This window comes from Gobius niger (genome assembly GCF_951799975.1).
Source record: "Gobius niger genome assembly, chromosome: 11".
Classification (NCBI taxonomy): Eukaryota; Metazoa; Chordata; class Actinopteri; order Gobiiformes; family Gobiidae; genus Gobius; species Gobius niger.
In genome coordinates, this window is record NC_136862.1 from 10,222,512 (window position 1) to 10,238,375 (window position 15,864).

The 15,864-nt window shown below is 42.1% G+C and overlaps 1 protein-coding gene across 1 annotated transcript in view; it reads left to right on the top strand.

Annotated features, from left to right (window-relative positions):
* LOC306970662 (uncharacterized protein) overlaps positions 1–15,864 on the top strand; it is a gene marked incomplete at its 3' end in the record, with an annotated part of 42,458 nt that overhangs the window by 3,405 nt on the left and 23,189 nt on the right. The window contains exon 5 of the mRNA XM_079566691.1: positions 151–15,829. Coding sequence (XP_079422817.1) covers positions 151–15,829 — 15,679 coding nt within the window. The remainder of the gene's footprint in view (positions 1–150; positions 15,830–15,864) is intronic.

Sequence of the window (15,864 nt, forward strand, 5' to 3'; positions counted from 1 at the left end):
AAGGCCTGAAAGCTTACTGAAGCAGCTGTAAAATCAAAATGTTTAATGAAAGAATTACATGGTTTGGGATGGGTATGTCTATTGTGGTGTGAGTTTACAACTTCTTGAATTACTCATTGAATTACTAATGACCTTTTGTTCTTTTAAAAGGAAATGCTGAGAGACCTGAAAGCTCAAGTCAACAGTTGGGCTGCACAAGAGAAGAGGAGAATATCACTCATAAGAGAGGACGATTTCAGGCAGAGTCTAGATGTAACACATGAAAACTCAGGGGAAAACGAAGAAAACAATATCTTTATAGAGATACAGAGAGTATTTCATGAAGAAACAATATCCCTTCACAATGAGGATGAAATTGTGTTGAACTTACAAGAGATTGAGCAAATTGAAACCCAAATCGCTCAGTTTAGGGGTGAGGAGCAGGCGATGAGAGGCCAAACCAGGTCAGATATGAAGACCATGGAGTCGACAAGTGAAGACATAAAACAACTCATCAATGAAATCGGCGAACTCCAGAGCCCTGACTTCGAAGTATCTGGGTTAGGGGGTGATAAATCATCACAAGGACAGACACATGGGCTGTTACAAGAAACACTGCACACAATTCGAAGGACGTTTACTACAATTTGTAAACAAAAAGAAGAGACAGGTGTTGTAGAGGAAACAGACACAGAAGATGAAACAAAGGGATGTGACTCCTTGGACACAGAAGTGGAGGATGGCCTACGGCAGGAATACTCTGCTCATGAAATCCAAAGACTGAGAGAAGAGCTTTACGCAACCATAGACATCATAAGATCAGTGAAGCTGGACCTGATGCCGGAGTCAGACTTATGTTTCATCGAGGAAGACGGCGCAGACATAGAAGAGCTACTTCACGAGATGAGGGAATTCCAGGATGTTTTGTTGGTGGTGAGGGACGACATAAAGCACCTGAAGGAGGAACTGAGCAACATCAAAATGTTCCAAATCACGGCGAAGAAACAAAGACGGAGCCTCGACCAGAGGTTGGAGAGAACTCTGAGAGAGAGGGATGAGCTGGATGTTTTGAAACTGAAAGTGCAAAGACAAAGCGACGCCTTGGAGCAGAGGATGGTGAAAATGCAGCAGATCAAAGGTGTCGTTGAAAGAATGGCGGGAAAAATACGAAAGAAAAGCGAAGAACTGGATGCTGTTATAAAAGAGAATGAAATATTACTGAGAGCGATAGAAGATCTTTGCCGTAGGGCCGAGGAAAAAAAACAGGAAGTAGAAATGCTACAATTGCTAATCCGAAGTGAATGGGATAATAAGAAATCAGTCATCCGTACAATAAGCAATTTAAAGCAAACAATACAGGAAATGGGTGAAAAGAGGCAAAAAACCAAAAGAGAAATCCGAGAAATGGAGGTGCTTAAAGCAGAGCTAGCGGTCCGGAGGGGAGAGAGTGAGCAGGCTTTCAGAAAGGCCGCGAGGAAAAAGGCTGAGCTGGAGAATGTGTGGAATCAACTAAAGGAGGAGAGGGACTCGCTGAGGAGGGAGAGCAACAAGAAGAGGAGAGAACTGGATCAGAGGCTGGAGAGGACCACAAGGGAGAGGGACGAGCTGGAGGTGGTCAAAGGCAAACTGCAGAGACGGAGGGAGGAGCTGTCGGGAGAGATGGAAGTCTTCAGGAGAGAGAAGGAAAGCATTCAAAAGCAGGCAGCTTTGATTCAACAGCGAGAGGAAAGACTGAGTACAGGAGAAACAGAAAGTCAGGCGATGCACGTCAAGGAGTTCATCGGTGCTTTTCGAAATGTCAAGAAAAGCATCGACAAACAGCTACAAATGATCACCACGGAACTGATGGAAAATGTGAGAAATGTAAGCCTTGAGTGGAGACGGCAGCAGGAAGGGCTCCAGGCACTGCAGTCTGAGAGCAGGCAAGTGCGAGACAAATTAGCCAGCGTAAAACATCATCTCCAAGTAAAATTAGAGCAAAGAAGCTTCCGAGACAAACATGAGGAAGATGACAAACAACAAGCAAAGGTGGATGAGCTGGAAGAGCTGGAATTGAGGAAAAATGACAGTGAAAGAAATTTTCAAAGGGAAATTCATGAAGAAGATGCGGCGAAGGCACAGTGGGCAGAGCTCCTGGTAGAGAAGGATGCTCTGGATAAAAAGCGGAGGGAAATGGATCGAAATCTTGACATGTGTACGGAGACAATGAGCAGCATGAAGCAACACATTGAGAATATGAAAGATGCTTTTGAGACAGAAAACAAACACCTTATAGATCAGACAAGCTTGATGAAAATCACTAAAGAGGAAGTGGAACAAATCAAAAGAGAAACGGGAAGACAACAAGACACATTGATGGGCGTTCTCAAAAGTGTGCAAGGAAAGCAGGCATATTGGATCGCCACTGTGGCCGAAGTAGAGAAGGAAAAGCAAAATATCAGGCAAATGTCAGGAGAGTTGGCGAAAGAAAAGGAGCTGGTTAAAGATCAGGCTGCGATGCTTAAAGCTGACAGAGAAACGATGGCAAATGCACCACAGACAAGTGGGAAACACATGAAAGATGCAGTAAAGAATGAACAAGAACCCAGACCTAAGCCAGATAAAATTGAAGAGGATGGTGACGATGTAATGAAGATGAAAACAGAAATAAGACAAGAAAGGGAAGCGTTGGCCAGATTCCGGGAGACGATTGAAAATGAGAAAGCCACGTTGGAATTAATGAAGTTGGACATTCAATTACAGATGAACCTGATGGAACAAGACAAAAAGAGTCTAAAAGAGGAAATGGAGCTTCTCGCTGTGACAAAGGCCGAGATGGAGAACAAAAGACAATACATAGATAGGCTCCTAGACGAGATAAACCGTGGGAAAGGCAGCATTAAAGATCTGTCACTTCAGATTAACGAAGCGAGAGAAAAGCTGAACAAAATCAAGCTGACTCCTTTAGAACAAAAAGACAAAGAGGGGGATCAACAAGAAACGAAGACGGCTACAACCGCGGAAGCAAAACAATTGAAAGATCTTATTAGCAGTCTCAATGTGATGACAACGGAGGCCGACAGGGCCATTAACGACGCCAGGGAGCGGAGTGAGCAACTTAATAAAATGAGGAGGGATGTGGAAGAGGAGAGACAGGTGCTGATGAAGGAAATAAAAACAATAACAGGACAATTGTTGCAGCTGAAAATGACCTTCAGGGAGAAATGTGAACAGATAATGACAGAAAGGAATGAGAAGGTGCAGTCAAAAATGCAAATGCTGCGGCAAAAACAAGCCGTCATGGGAAAACTCTGCAGCGGACTGTACGAGAACAAAGTACAGTTTGAACGTCAGAGAATAAAATTGGCCGAGTACGTTGACAAAGTTAGTAAAGAGAAGCAGCGACTGATGAGTTTGATATCACACTCCAAACCCTCGCAGAAAACAGGTGATGAAAGAAAAACAGATCAAACAGATGGAATGCCTGCAGTTAATGAGATATTAGAAAGAAAATTAGAATTAGAAAATACGGTGGCTAATCTAACCCGAATGGAAGACGATATTAGAAAATCATTGAATGAGATCAACACAGAGAAGGCCGGTCTCCAAGTCCTTGCTGGTGAAGTTAAGGCACAAAAGGACGCACTTCAGAAAATGGTCACAGCTGCAGCAGAAGAAAAGAGAAAAGTGTCCAGCGACGACCAACAAACAGAAGAAAAAACATCACAATTGAAAAGCAAAGAAGAGCAGCTTGAGTTTCAGATGAAGTCAGTTGAAGTGATAAAAACAAAGCTGGCGAGTGTCAAGGAACGAGTTTGCGAAAATGCAAATGAGAAGCTGAACAAACTGAACAAACAAAGTGAAGATCTGCAGCGTCTTTATGCATCTACGGAACTAATGTGGAAGACTTTAAAAGAACAGCAGGAGCAAGTGGAGGCATGTAGCGAGACGAGGCAAAGGGAAAGTAAGATGATTAAGAGAATGCTTTCCGCACTGGCAGCCCAAAAGCAACAAGAAACAGAAGATGTAGAAAAACTCAAAGCACATCTAAAGGAGGAGAGGGAAAGTCTGGACAAGGAGAGAGAGACGATGGATAGAGAGAGAATGGAGCTGGAGATGAAGAGATCTGACGTTGACAAGAAAATTGACGCGATGCAGCAGCTAAAACAGGAAATTGAGAAGACAAAAGTCGAAACAACCGACAGTCAGGAAACCGAACGAATGAAGGTGCACATGAGGCAGGACCAGGTAATCAGTAAAATGCTCACTCTGAAACAACGCACTCAAAGAATCTGCTCAGATGTACAACACAAAATGGACCGGCTTGAGGAACTGCGTATAGTGTTCAAACAAAGACAATTAAAAACCGATGGACAATGGGAGAAAGTGTCTGCAGATGCACACGTGTTCCGAAGAGAAATACAAGGTGTCACTTCAAACATCGCTCAGAGAGAAAAGCAGAAAGCGAAGCCAATCGGTGACACTTCCAGCAAGGAAACGTTGGGAAGTGAAAATATGGGTTTGCAGCCGATGAGTCCCGAGCAAGTAAACACGGTGGAGCAAATAAAACAATCTATTTGGGAGAAACGAGATGAACTGAGGCAGACTTTGAACAAGCTCAGGGAAAATAAAGAGAGCATTAGCAGTTTGCTCGCCGAGACGAGCGAGGAGAAGAGCCATATTCAAACACTGGCCGATCTGGTGCAGAGAGAAAAAGATCGATTTCAGAATGTTTGGAAAACCGTGCATCGGAAAAGTCAAGGTACATGTAAAGACAATGCAACGCAGACACAGGAGGAGAAAGAATCCGTGGCAATAGGAGAGCGGAAAACTGATGACGATGGACAAAAAAGACAGGCGGAAATGATCCCAGCACATAATAAACAAGGCACTTTTGGAACAGTTACTGAGAGATGTCTTGAATTGGAAAATAAAATACAGCTGTTACAAAAAGACGGGTCAGTTTTTGAAGAGAAATGTGCGGAAATTGAGCAAGAAAAACACAACATATTGGCCGGCAGCGAAGTGTTGAAAGACGAAAAGACAAGTCTAAGCAGTAAAATTTCGAGCATACTTAAACACATACAAGGAAAGAAGGAGGATTTAAAAGCAAGCACACTCAGCGCTGAAGAACAAAGTGTTGTTTTACAGCAGGAAAAAGACAGTTCTGACATCAGTCAACAGTATGTGGTGTTGAAAAGGCACAACGAAGACATCTCCAACTACTATCAAAAGCTGGAGGCAGAGAAAGCAGAGCTGCAAAACAAGAAAGAACATGTGAGCTGTTTGCTTACAGAGATAGCTGCAGAGCGAAGTATGTTTAAAGATTTGGTAAATGATGTTCAGAATGCGAAGCAAAGTCTCAACAACTCTATGGAAAATATTCAAAATCTTCACGGTCTTCAGGAGAACTTAAGAAAGACACTGAATAAAGAAAAGAGAGATTTGGAGTTGTTAAGGCTGGATCTCAACAGAAAGACAGAAGAGTCTGAAGCTGCAACAAAGAGTGTTCATGAAGAGAGAATTAAACTGAATGAGATGAAGATGAAACTTGACAAAGAAAAGGTAACGCTGGAGGATGAAAAGGACAAACTGAACACACACATCCATGAGCTCCAACAGAGAGAGGCTCAGTTGACGGAAAACATGAAGATCATGGAAAAGTTGAGGGAAAGATTCACAGATCTAAAGGAAAACAAGGGTCTCGACAATGAAAACAAAATCCAGAAAATAGCTTTAATGGAAAGGAGTGTGGAGGATCTACAAGGTAAACTGCAAAGAGAACTACAGAACATTGATGGAAGGAGAGAAGACATAAAGAAGTGCAATGACTGGATTCAGAAAACTAGATATGAACTGTCAAGTCGGCCACAAGAACGCAAAACACTCTCCAAAAAGGGAGATGATGAGGGAGTAGGAACACAACTTAGGCAGGACATTAAAGACCTCAGACTGCCAGAAGTGTTGGATGAAGAAATTATAAGTCTGGAAAAGATGAAATTTGAGGAGCAGAAGGAGAAGTTAAAAGTGCTGAGTGAAGACATGATGAAGGGAAGAGATTTCGTCATTAAGACAAAGGATGAGCTCTTAAAGCAGAAGGAACGTGTTGGCATCATTCTAACAGCTATGTTCACAGAGAAGAACAACATCCAGGAGATGGCCTTTCAAGTCCATGCTCAGAAACTACAGCTTGAGAAGGTCTTTCTTGAGCTGGAGAAGGGGGGAACGGAACTTGAGGCGCAGCGCAAAGACCTGAACAGCTCCACTGAGATGTTAAATGCTGAAAGAGAACAAGTAAAGGAGCTCAGAGAGGCACTGGAAAGAGAAAGAAATGATGCTGAGGCTGCTGTTTGCTACATCAATAAAGAGAAGCAGCAGCTCCAAGAAAACAGGACAGCTTTACAAAGCAGTAGAGAACAACTGGAAGAGCTTAAGAAGGAAGTTGATAGTAAAAGACAAGTTATAGAGGCTGCTATGGGTCTGATCAATGAAGAAAAACAAATGCTGCACAAAATGAAGACAGCAGTGGACTTGCAAGCTCTAAATATGCAGAAAAAAATTGACTATCTGGGTGAACAAGAAGAACTCAAGCAAGAACTCGAGCAGAGGCAGGAGGAGAAGTTAAAAGCACTGAATGAAGACATGATGAAGGGAAGAGATTTCGTCATTAAGACAAAGGATGAGCTCTTAAAGCAGAAGGAACGTGTTGGCATCATTCTAACAGCCATGTTCACAGAGAAGAACAACATCCAGGAGATGGCCTTTCAAGTCCATGCTCAGAAACTACAGCTTGAGAAGGTCTTTCTTGAGCTGGAGCAGAGGCGAACGGAACTTGAGGCGGAGCGCAAAGACCTGAACAGCTCCACTGAGATGTTAAATGCTGAAAGAGAACAAGTAAAGGAGCTCAGAGAGGCACTGGAAAGAGAAAGAAATGATGCTGAGGCTGCTGTTTGCTACATCAATAAAGAGAAGCAGCAGCTCCAAGAAAACTGGAGAACTTTACAAAGTGGAAGAGAACAGCTGGAAGAGCTTAAGAAGGAAGTTGATAGTAAAAGGCAAGAGATAGAGGCTGCTATGGGTCTGATCAATGAAGAAAAACAAATGCTGCACAAAATGAAAGCAGCAGTGGACTTGCGAGCTCTAGATATGCAGAAAAAAACGGACTATCTGGGAGAACAAGAGGAACTCAAGCAAGAACTCGAGCAGAGGCAGGAGGAGAAGTTAAAAGCACTGAATGAAGACATGATGAAGGGAAGAGATTTCGTCATTAAGACAAAGGATGAGCTCTTAAAACAGAAGGAACGCGTTGGCATCATTCTAACAGACATGTTCACAGAGAAGAACAACATCCAGGAGATGGCCTTTCAAGTCCATGCTCAGAAACTACAGCTTGAGAAGGTCTTTCTTGAGCTGGAGAAGAGGGGAACGGAACTTGAGGCGCAGCGCAAAGACCTGAACAGCTCCACTGAGATGTTAAATACTGAAAGAGAAGAAGTGAAGGAGCTCAGAGAGGCACTGGAAAGAGAAAGAAGTGATGCTGAGGCTGCTGTTTGCTACATCAATAAAGAGAAGCAGCAACTCCAAGAAAACTGGAGAACTTTACAAAGTGGAAGAGGACTACTGGAAGAGCTTAAGAAGGAAGTCGATAGTAAAAGGCAAGAGATAGAGGCTGCTATGGGTCTGATCAATGAAGAAAAACAAATGCTGCACAAAATGAAAGCAGCAGTGGACTTGCGAGCTCTAGATATGCAGAAAAAAACGGACTATCTGGGAGAACAAGAGGAACTCAAGCAAGAACTCGAGCAGAGGCGGAAAGAATTAGAGACACAAATGAAACAGCTAGAAAAAAAGAGACAACAAATGGAAGAGCTGAAAGAGGACATGGACAGAAAAGAACAAGAGACTAATGCAGCTATGAGACTGGTCAACAAAGAGAAACTAGAGCTTGAGGAAGGCAGAAAACATTTGCAGGTTGAAAGAGAACACGTAGAATTACTATTGACCGAATTGAACAATAAAAAAGGTGAAGTTGAAACTGACAGGAAACGTGTTGGTGATGAGAAAGAGCAGCTTTTGAAAACAAGCGCTGAGTTGGAATCGCAGAGACAGGATATAAAGCGTCAACATGACAAACTAAAATATAAGGAAGAAGAGCTGAAACAACAAGAGCATGATCTGAAGCACAGAAAACTGGAGACCCAAATGAAAGAGCTGCACAGCACCTCTGTGTTACTGCAGGCTGAAAGACAACAGCTCCAAGTGCTATGGTCGGACCTGGAGAGAAAAAGACAAGAAACTGAGGCTCTGAGGAATCAAGTTACCGAAGAGAAACAGAGGGTCCGTCAGATGAGGGCAGAACTTGACAAAAGACAAAAAGTCGATGAACAGAAAGACACAACTGAACAAACTGAAGAACAAACTGAAGTGGTCCGTACAGCTGCCTCGGAGGACGTCAGAGAGCAGAGAAACCAGCTCAGTCTGATGAAGGACACTTTGGACATGGACAGACTAAAGCTGCAAAAACAACAGGAGCAGATGGAAACAGAGCTGAACGCAAGACAAGAGCAGCTCCTGACTTTGAGAGAGCAGCTGAGCCTCTTGAGAGGAATCCTCCAACACAAGACCGGCACATTACAACTACACACACAGGACATGGACACACTGAGGCAGCGTCTCACAGCTCTGCAGAGGGACAAAGACATGATGGACCCCTTTTCACAGCAGCTGGAGAGACTCAGGAACAGCCTCAAAGACTCACTGTCTCTCTTCACAGGACACAAGCAACAACTTCTACTGGAGAGACAGCACGTGGATAAACTGAGCTCAGAAGTGAAGCAGCAGAGACAGGAGCTGGATCAAGAGAGAAACCAGATGGACAGAGAGAGAGAGGAGCTGCAGCGGATGAGGAATAATGTCCATGCAGTTATGAGCAAGTTTCAACAAACTGCAGAGAAGATTGAAAAATCAACCGAGGCAGTGTTTAGCTTCAAAACTGAATGTCAATCAAGATCAGAAAACCTGGACTGTGTTGTTGCTGAGTTGAAGAAAGAGAAAAGCAACATTTACACACAAAGGGATCAAATAAAAGACCTCATACATTCATTAAAAGAACAAAAACTACAAAAGGAAGACGCTCAGAAGCAATTTGACAAACTGGAACAACAACTGGAAGAGAAAAGAATGGAGCTAAAGCAGCTAAAAGGGGAGAAAGAGGCAGCCACGAAAACAATCACAACAGAGAGACAACAGCTGGATGAAGTTAGGTCCAAAATAAATATGGAGAAACAAACATTTATGAAGGAAAAAGATGAACTGCGAAATGAAATGTCAGAGTTTGGAAACCGTAAACAAGAATATCGAAAATCAATTCAAATTGTCATTGAAAAATTGCAAACGCTTACAGAGAAGGCCCAACATAACTTCCTCCAGCAAATGAACACTTTACAAAGAAACAACCAGCTAGTGCTAAAGCTGTGCTCAGACTTGGAACAAAAACTCTCAGAAATGGATGATTATAAAAAGAAAATGTCTCAATTTACAAAGATTCTTACATCAGAAAAAGAAGTCCTGTCAAAAATGAAAGAAAGAATAAAAAATACAGACTCCAAACAGAGCATGGAGTTTGAGAAAGAAAAGTACAGCTTGGATATTCAAAAGGCAGAACTAAATGACGAAAAGACAAATATGGAAAAAGAAAGAGAGACTTTAAACCAAGAGAAATTACAGCTTGAAAAGATGAGGGCGGATGTCTATAATTGTATGCATAAGTTACAACAATACACACTCTTAATACAAAAGGAAAGGAACAACCTTGCAATACAATCAAAAGACCTGGAAAAGCATAAAACAAACTCGTACCTTTTTCTTCAAGAGCTAAACACACAACAAGAGCAAATGAACAAAATGAAGATGCACATTCAAAAAACACAGGATAAAGTGGAAAGTCTGGTGATCAGTTTATTAGCAGAAAGGCAGCAACTAAAAACATGGAGACAAGAGAGTGAAGCTGAAATGGACGTCATCAAAACAGAAAAGCAAGAGCTTAGAGAGATTAATGCCACTATGGACCTGGAAAAACTGAGGCTGGAGGATGAAAAAAATAGATTACGGAAGGACATCATTGAACTGAAGGCCAGGGAAGAATTGGTGGTGAGCAGGTTTAAAATGATGTCAGACAAAGTCAACTTTCTCATTGAGAGGAAGGCGAGAGATATGGAGGAGGTTAAAAAAAGACTAGAAAGTCAAACTCAAGACATCCAACTCATTTGTAGTGAACTGACCGAAAAGCAAGAAAAAGCCCATCAGGAAAGGGACAAGTTGTTGAGTTACGTCTTCAAAACTGAAATTGGCCCACTGAAATTCACCGTTTCCAATCTGGCAATGCAGCAAGAAGCAATGAAAAACCAACTGCAGGATAAACTGGACACGGAAAGGCAGCATTTTGAAAGATTTAAAGCGCAGATTTTGAAGAAAGTGTCTGAGCTGGAAAAAGTTGGTGAACTCATAACGCGAGAAAGTCAAGGTTTGGAGGAAATGAAGAGATATATTGAAGAGCAGATCAAGGAGTTTAACAGCAACAAAGGCCATATGGAAAAACTGAAATCTGAGTTGGATGAGGCCAGGATTGGAATACTGGACAAGAAGAAACACATTAATAAAGTTGTGAAGGAAATAGATAGAAAAACCAACACAATGAGTCAGAATCTGATCCAGTTGAAAGCACATAATGAACATCTAGAACAGTTTGTAAGTAACTGTGCCAAAAAAGTGAAACAGATGTTTGATGATGACCTCCAAAAGCAAACAAATAATTTACAGCAAGAAAAGCAGAATCTAAAAATGACCCAAGAACAAGTACAGCTTTTACAGAGTAACTTAAAAAATCAGATAACCCAGGTTAAAGCCGCACTCAGTCAAATTGTCAAAGAGAAAGAGGCTGTCAATCAACAATGGACTGAGAGCAAATCGGAGAGAGAGATGCTACGGAACGAAAGAGAAAGAATTTCACAGAAGTCATCTGAGCTACAAAACAAAGAAGATATCATTGAAAATCAGATGAAATCCATACAACTTTTGGCCACAAAACTAAAACAGCTGAACACAAAGGTACAGAAGGAGGTGAAACTTAAATTTGAAAAAATAACACGCTGTAGCCAGCACTTCGTTGATTTACGCAACAATTTGGAAGAAAAGCAAAAGGAACTTGGGCATCAGAAAGAAACGCTTGCAAGTCACTTGGAGCTTTTCGAAAAAGAGAAGGAAGGCATATCAAGAGCACTGTCGGACACATGTGCCCGCCAAAAAGAAATGGAACAGCAATGGATGAAAAGGATTGAGTCTGAAACAAGCAACATTGAACAGCTCAAGTCAAAGTTAAAACAGGAGAAGGAGGGGTTTGACAAGCAGAGAGAAGTGCTTGAAAAGGAGAGGAATGATCTGGTGTTTATAAGATTGGACGTTCATAAGCAACACGATCTACTGGTGCAAAACAAAAAGCAAATGATGATGGGTTTCAGCCGCTTACAGACGACAGCATCCGAGCTGCACCGCGTGAAGGAAGATCTCCGCAATGTGTTTAGCATTATTAATACACAGAAAGCGAGCATGAGACACCTAGCCCTGCAGACACACAAAGGGCAAAATGACATTCAGATGTGTCTCAGACTGTTGACCCTAAAACACAAAGAGATGTATCGCCGAGAAGACAACATCCGGAGGCAATCCAACGAGCTGCAAAACCAACAGCGTCTAATACAAGAGGAAAGACATCAACTGAATCAACTCAAGGCAGCTATTGAAAAAGAGAAGCAGGAGGCGGCAGAGACATGGGACAGTGTCAAAGCACAGAAGACACAAGTGACTCAAATCAAGGCTGAAATTGACACGGAGAGACAAACGCTTCTGGGTGACAAACAAAAAGTTGAAGAAGATTTAAATGTGGTACAAGCGAAAGAAAAAGACCTTGTGGATAAAACTGAGCTTATTGAGAGAATGGGTGAAAGGCTAAAATGGCTGGTTGTAAAAGCTCAAAAGGAAATCGGAAACAAAATAAGTAAAGTTGAAGAAAATAATAGACTTGTGCTTACTCAGTGTGCCTTATTGAGAACATGTACTGAGGAGTTTGAGAAACGCAGCAAAAGGATGAGTTTATACATGGACAGATATCACCAGGAAAAAGAAACTCTCTGTAGAGTCGTGGCAGCCATGCTCAAAAACATAAATGACAAAAACGCAAAGGTTGATGAAGAGAAACTCAACATACAGCAATTGATCGCCAAAGTCCAGCTTCATGTTGAGTTAGTCCAACAAGCAAAGGCACGCATGATTAAAGAAAATGAGGAATTAGAAAAGTCAAAGACAGAACTTCTTAAGCAGAGAGAACATGCTGATAATCTGATGAAGGAGGCCTGGACAATGAAGAGCAAAATCAAGGACATGGCTGTGCAGATCCACGTTCAAAGACAAAATCTAAAGAAAGTCTTTGACGATTATGTCCATAAACAACAAGACTTACAAGAAAGGAAAAGTGAACTAGAGAGTCATAGCAAAGGGTTGAAAACATCAGCCGAGACACTGAGAGTTGAAAGACATCAAATGGAAGAACTGGGGAAGGAACTGGAAAGACATAGACAAAGAACTGAGGCTGCTATACACGTGATAAAGGAAGAGAACCTGCAGCTTCAAGAAAACAGGAGGACAATACAAACTGAAAGAGAGGAACTGGAGACTCTAAAGATGGCACTGAGAAAGGACAGAGAAGAGGCGGATGCTGATATGAGACTTATCCAAGAGGAGAAATGGCAGCTGAACCAAACAAGGACAGAAATAGAGCTGAAGAAGCAGGAGATTGACGTACAAAAAGAAACACTGAAAGGAGAAGCGGAGTTACTGAGTAGAGAGAGGGAACGAGTGAATGCTAAAATGAAGGACTTGGACCAGAGAAGGGAAGCAGCGGACGCCACAATGAAACTCATAAACGAAGAGAAGTGTCAGCTGGAAGACAACAGGAGAAAATCGCAAACGGAAAGAGAACAACTGAAAGCGTTAATGAAAGAGGTCAACAGGAGAAGAAAGGAAAGCGAGGCCACCGTGAGGCTTATCAGAGAGGAGAGAGAACAACTCGACAAACTGAGGACAGAGCTGGACGTGAAAAGAAAGGAGCTGGAGAGTCATCAAGACGAACTCAAGCAAAGAGACGACGAGCTCCAGAGCAAAGAACAAGCTCATATGGTCCGTACAAGTGTGGAAGTGGACTCTGCCTGGGAGGACATCAACGAGCAGAGAAACCAGCTCAGTCTGATGAAGGACACTTTGGACATGGACAGACTGAAGCTGCACAAACAACAGGAGCAGATGGAAACAGAGCTGAACGCAAGACAAGAGCAGCTCCTGACTTTGAGAGAGCAGCTGAGCCTCTTGAGAGGAATCCTCCAACACAAGACGAGTATATTACAACTAAACACACGGGACATGGACACACTGAAGCAGCGGCTCACAGCTTTGCAGAGGGACAAAGACAAGATAGGTCTCTGCACACAGCAGCTGGAAAGACTCAAGAACAGCCTCAAAGACTCGCTATCTCACTTCACAGGACACAAGCAACAACTTCTACTGGAGAGACAGCATGTGGACAAACTGAGCTCAGAAGTGAAGCAGCAGAAACAAGAGCTGGATCAAGAGAGGAACCAGATGGACAGAGAGAGAGAGGAGCTGCAGCGGATGAGGAATAATGTCCACGCGGTCATGGACAAGTTAGAGAGAAACAATGAAGAACTCGGGAAGAACAGAGACATGCTTCACCAAACAAACTCTACGCTGCTGAACCAGAAAGGACACAGTGACAGTCTGCTGGAGGAGGTCCGGTGTCAGCAAGCTGAGATGACTGCTCTAAGTCACAAAACAAGAGTCAAACTCCATCAGCTCACAAACAGGATTGTGTTAAAACATAAAGAACAAGAGCTCAAGGATGAAGAGTTAACAAACCTAACCCAAGAGCTGCAAATCTCTAAAGCTGAACTGATGGCTGAAAGAGAACAAGTAGAACTCGAGAAGCAATATCTCAGAGAAAAGGCAGAAAGTGCTCAGCACCAAGTTATAGAGGAGAGAAAACTACTTAGTCAAGAGCAAAACGACATGGAGGAGAGGAAAATGCTTCTGGGGAAAAAGCACAAAGAACTGGATGAGAACTGGGCAATGCTCAAAAACAGGGAGGATCAGATAGAAAACTCTGTGAGAAATATAGAAATATTAAGAACAAGACTCAAAAATTCAGTGAAAAGAACATGTGAGTACACTGAAACAAAGCTTAAAGTAATAACTGAAAACAGCCTCAAACATTTAGACCTTCATAAAAGACTGACCGATGAACAGAATAAATATTTGGGTTGCTCCGAGTTTCTAACAAAAGTCAAACATGATATGACAAATGTGATGGCAAACTTTGAAACATATGGAAAAATGCAGATGTCATTAATTGAAACACTGGCAAGGGAAAAACAGGAGGATATGGATGCAGTGAATAAGAAAATCAAGCAGCAGAAAATGCAGATGGAACTCATTTTGGCAAAGACTGTTGAATTTATGACGCGAGAACAAGAGAAGCTGGATCAAACTAAGGTCGATTTACAGCTACAAAAAGAGGATGTTCATAAATTATTGCTTCAAATCAATCGGGAGACACTCAACTTGAAGGATCTGGCTGTTACATTTAAGGAGAAGAGACAACAATTTAACAGTGCTGTGACCATAACTCAAATGGCAAAAGGTAAAATTCAAGCTGATCTCTTAGACGCAAGTCAACATGTCATGAAACAGGCTAAAACTGAACTGGAGAACACTGTATCAGAGCTAGAAAACAACAGACAACACATCGAATGTCTTCTGCTTGGGGTCAGCGCGGAAAAGTTACAGATTAAAGACGGGATTCTGCAAATAACCAATTTGCGTGAAACAATGATGAATAGGATTATACTCAAACACAAAGAACAAGACGCAAGGGATGAAGAGTTCAGACGTCAGTCACTGGAAATGGACCAAATGCGTAACACTTTGTTGGCAGAGAGACAAGAAAAGGAAACCGCTATGGATGTAATAAGAGCAGAGAGGCAAGAGGTTGTTCAAATGAAAACTTTAGTCGATATGGAGAGACTCAAAGTCAGCGAAGATAAAGAGAGAATGAGAATAGATCAAATTGAGCTACAAAGAAGAGAAAAGCTGCTCGTGGAACAGATGACATTTATCGAAAGCCTGAGAGCTAAGTTTGAAGAATTATATGACAAAATGTGCGTGTTTGTCCTAACGCAGCAGGAGAATATAGAAGCAGTGGGAAATACAAGAGCGGAGAGTAATATTTTTCACACAGAAGGCCACTTGGAAAAACAATCCATATATGACAGAGAAAGCCTCCAAAAACAAATCTCTGAGCTGACAGGAAAAGAGTATGAGCTTAGGAGAGTAGTGAGCTCCATGGAAACTGGGAGGGATAAAGTCCAGCAGCAGAGCCAGAGAATAAATGAGAAAATACAAAACAAACTACTAGAACTAGATACAAGCAAAGACCAGATGCAAAAGCTGTGCAATGATTTGGAGAACAAGTGGGCTGAGCTACAGGAAATGAAATGCAAAACATTTGAATATAATCAACTGCTGCGGAAACAAAGGGATGAATTAAAATTTATGTCAGAGCAAAGCGTCCCAGCAGAGCAATTTGTCAAACTAGGGTTAGAAACATGTGTTGAGGCTGAGGTGCAGACAGAGAGACTCCTTGTACACGATGTGAAAGAGGAACAGCGTAATCCAACAGTAGCACCAGAGAGAATCATGTCAGATGTGTTCACTCAAACAGACACTGAAAGGCCAAAGCGAAACGATGGTTCAGATAAACTACTCGAGGCAATAAAAGAGAAA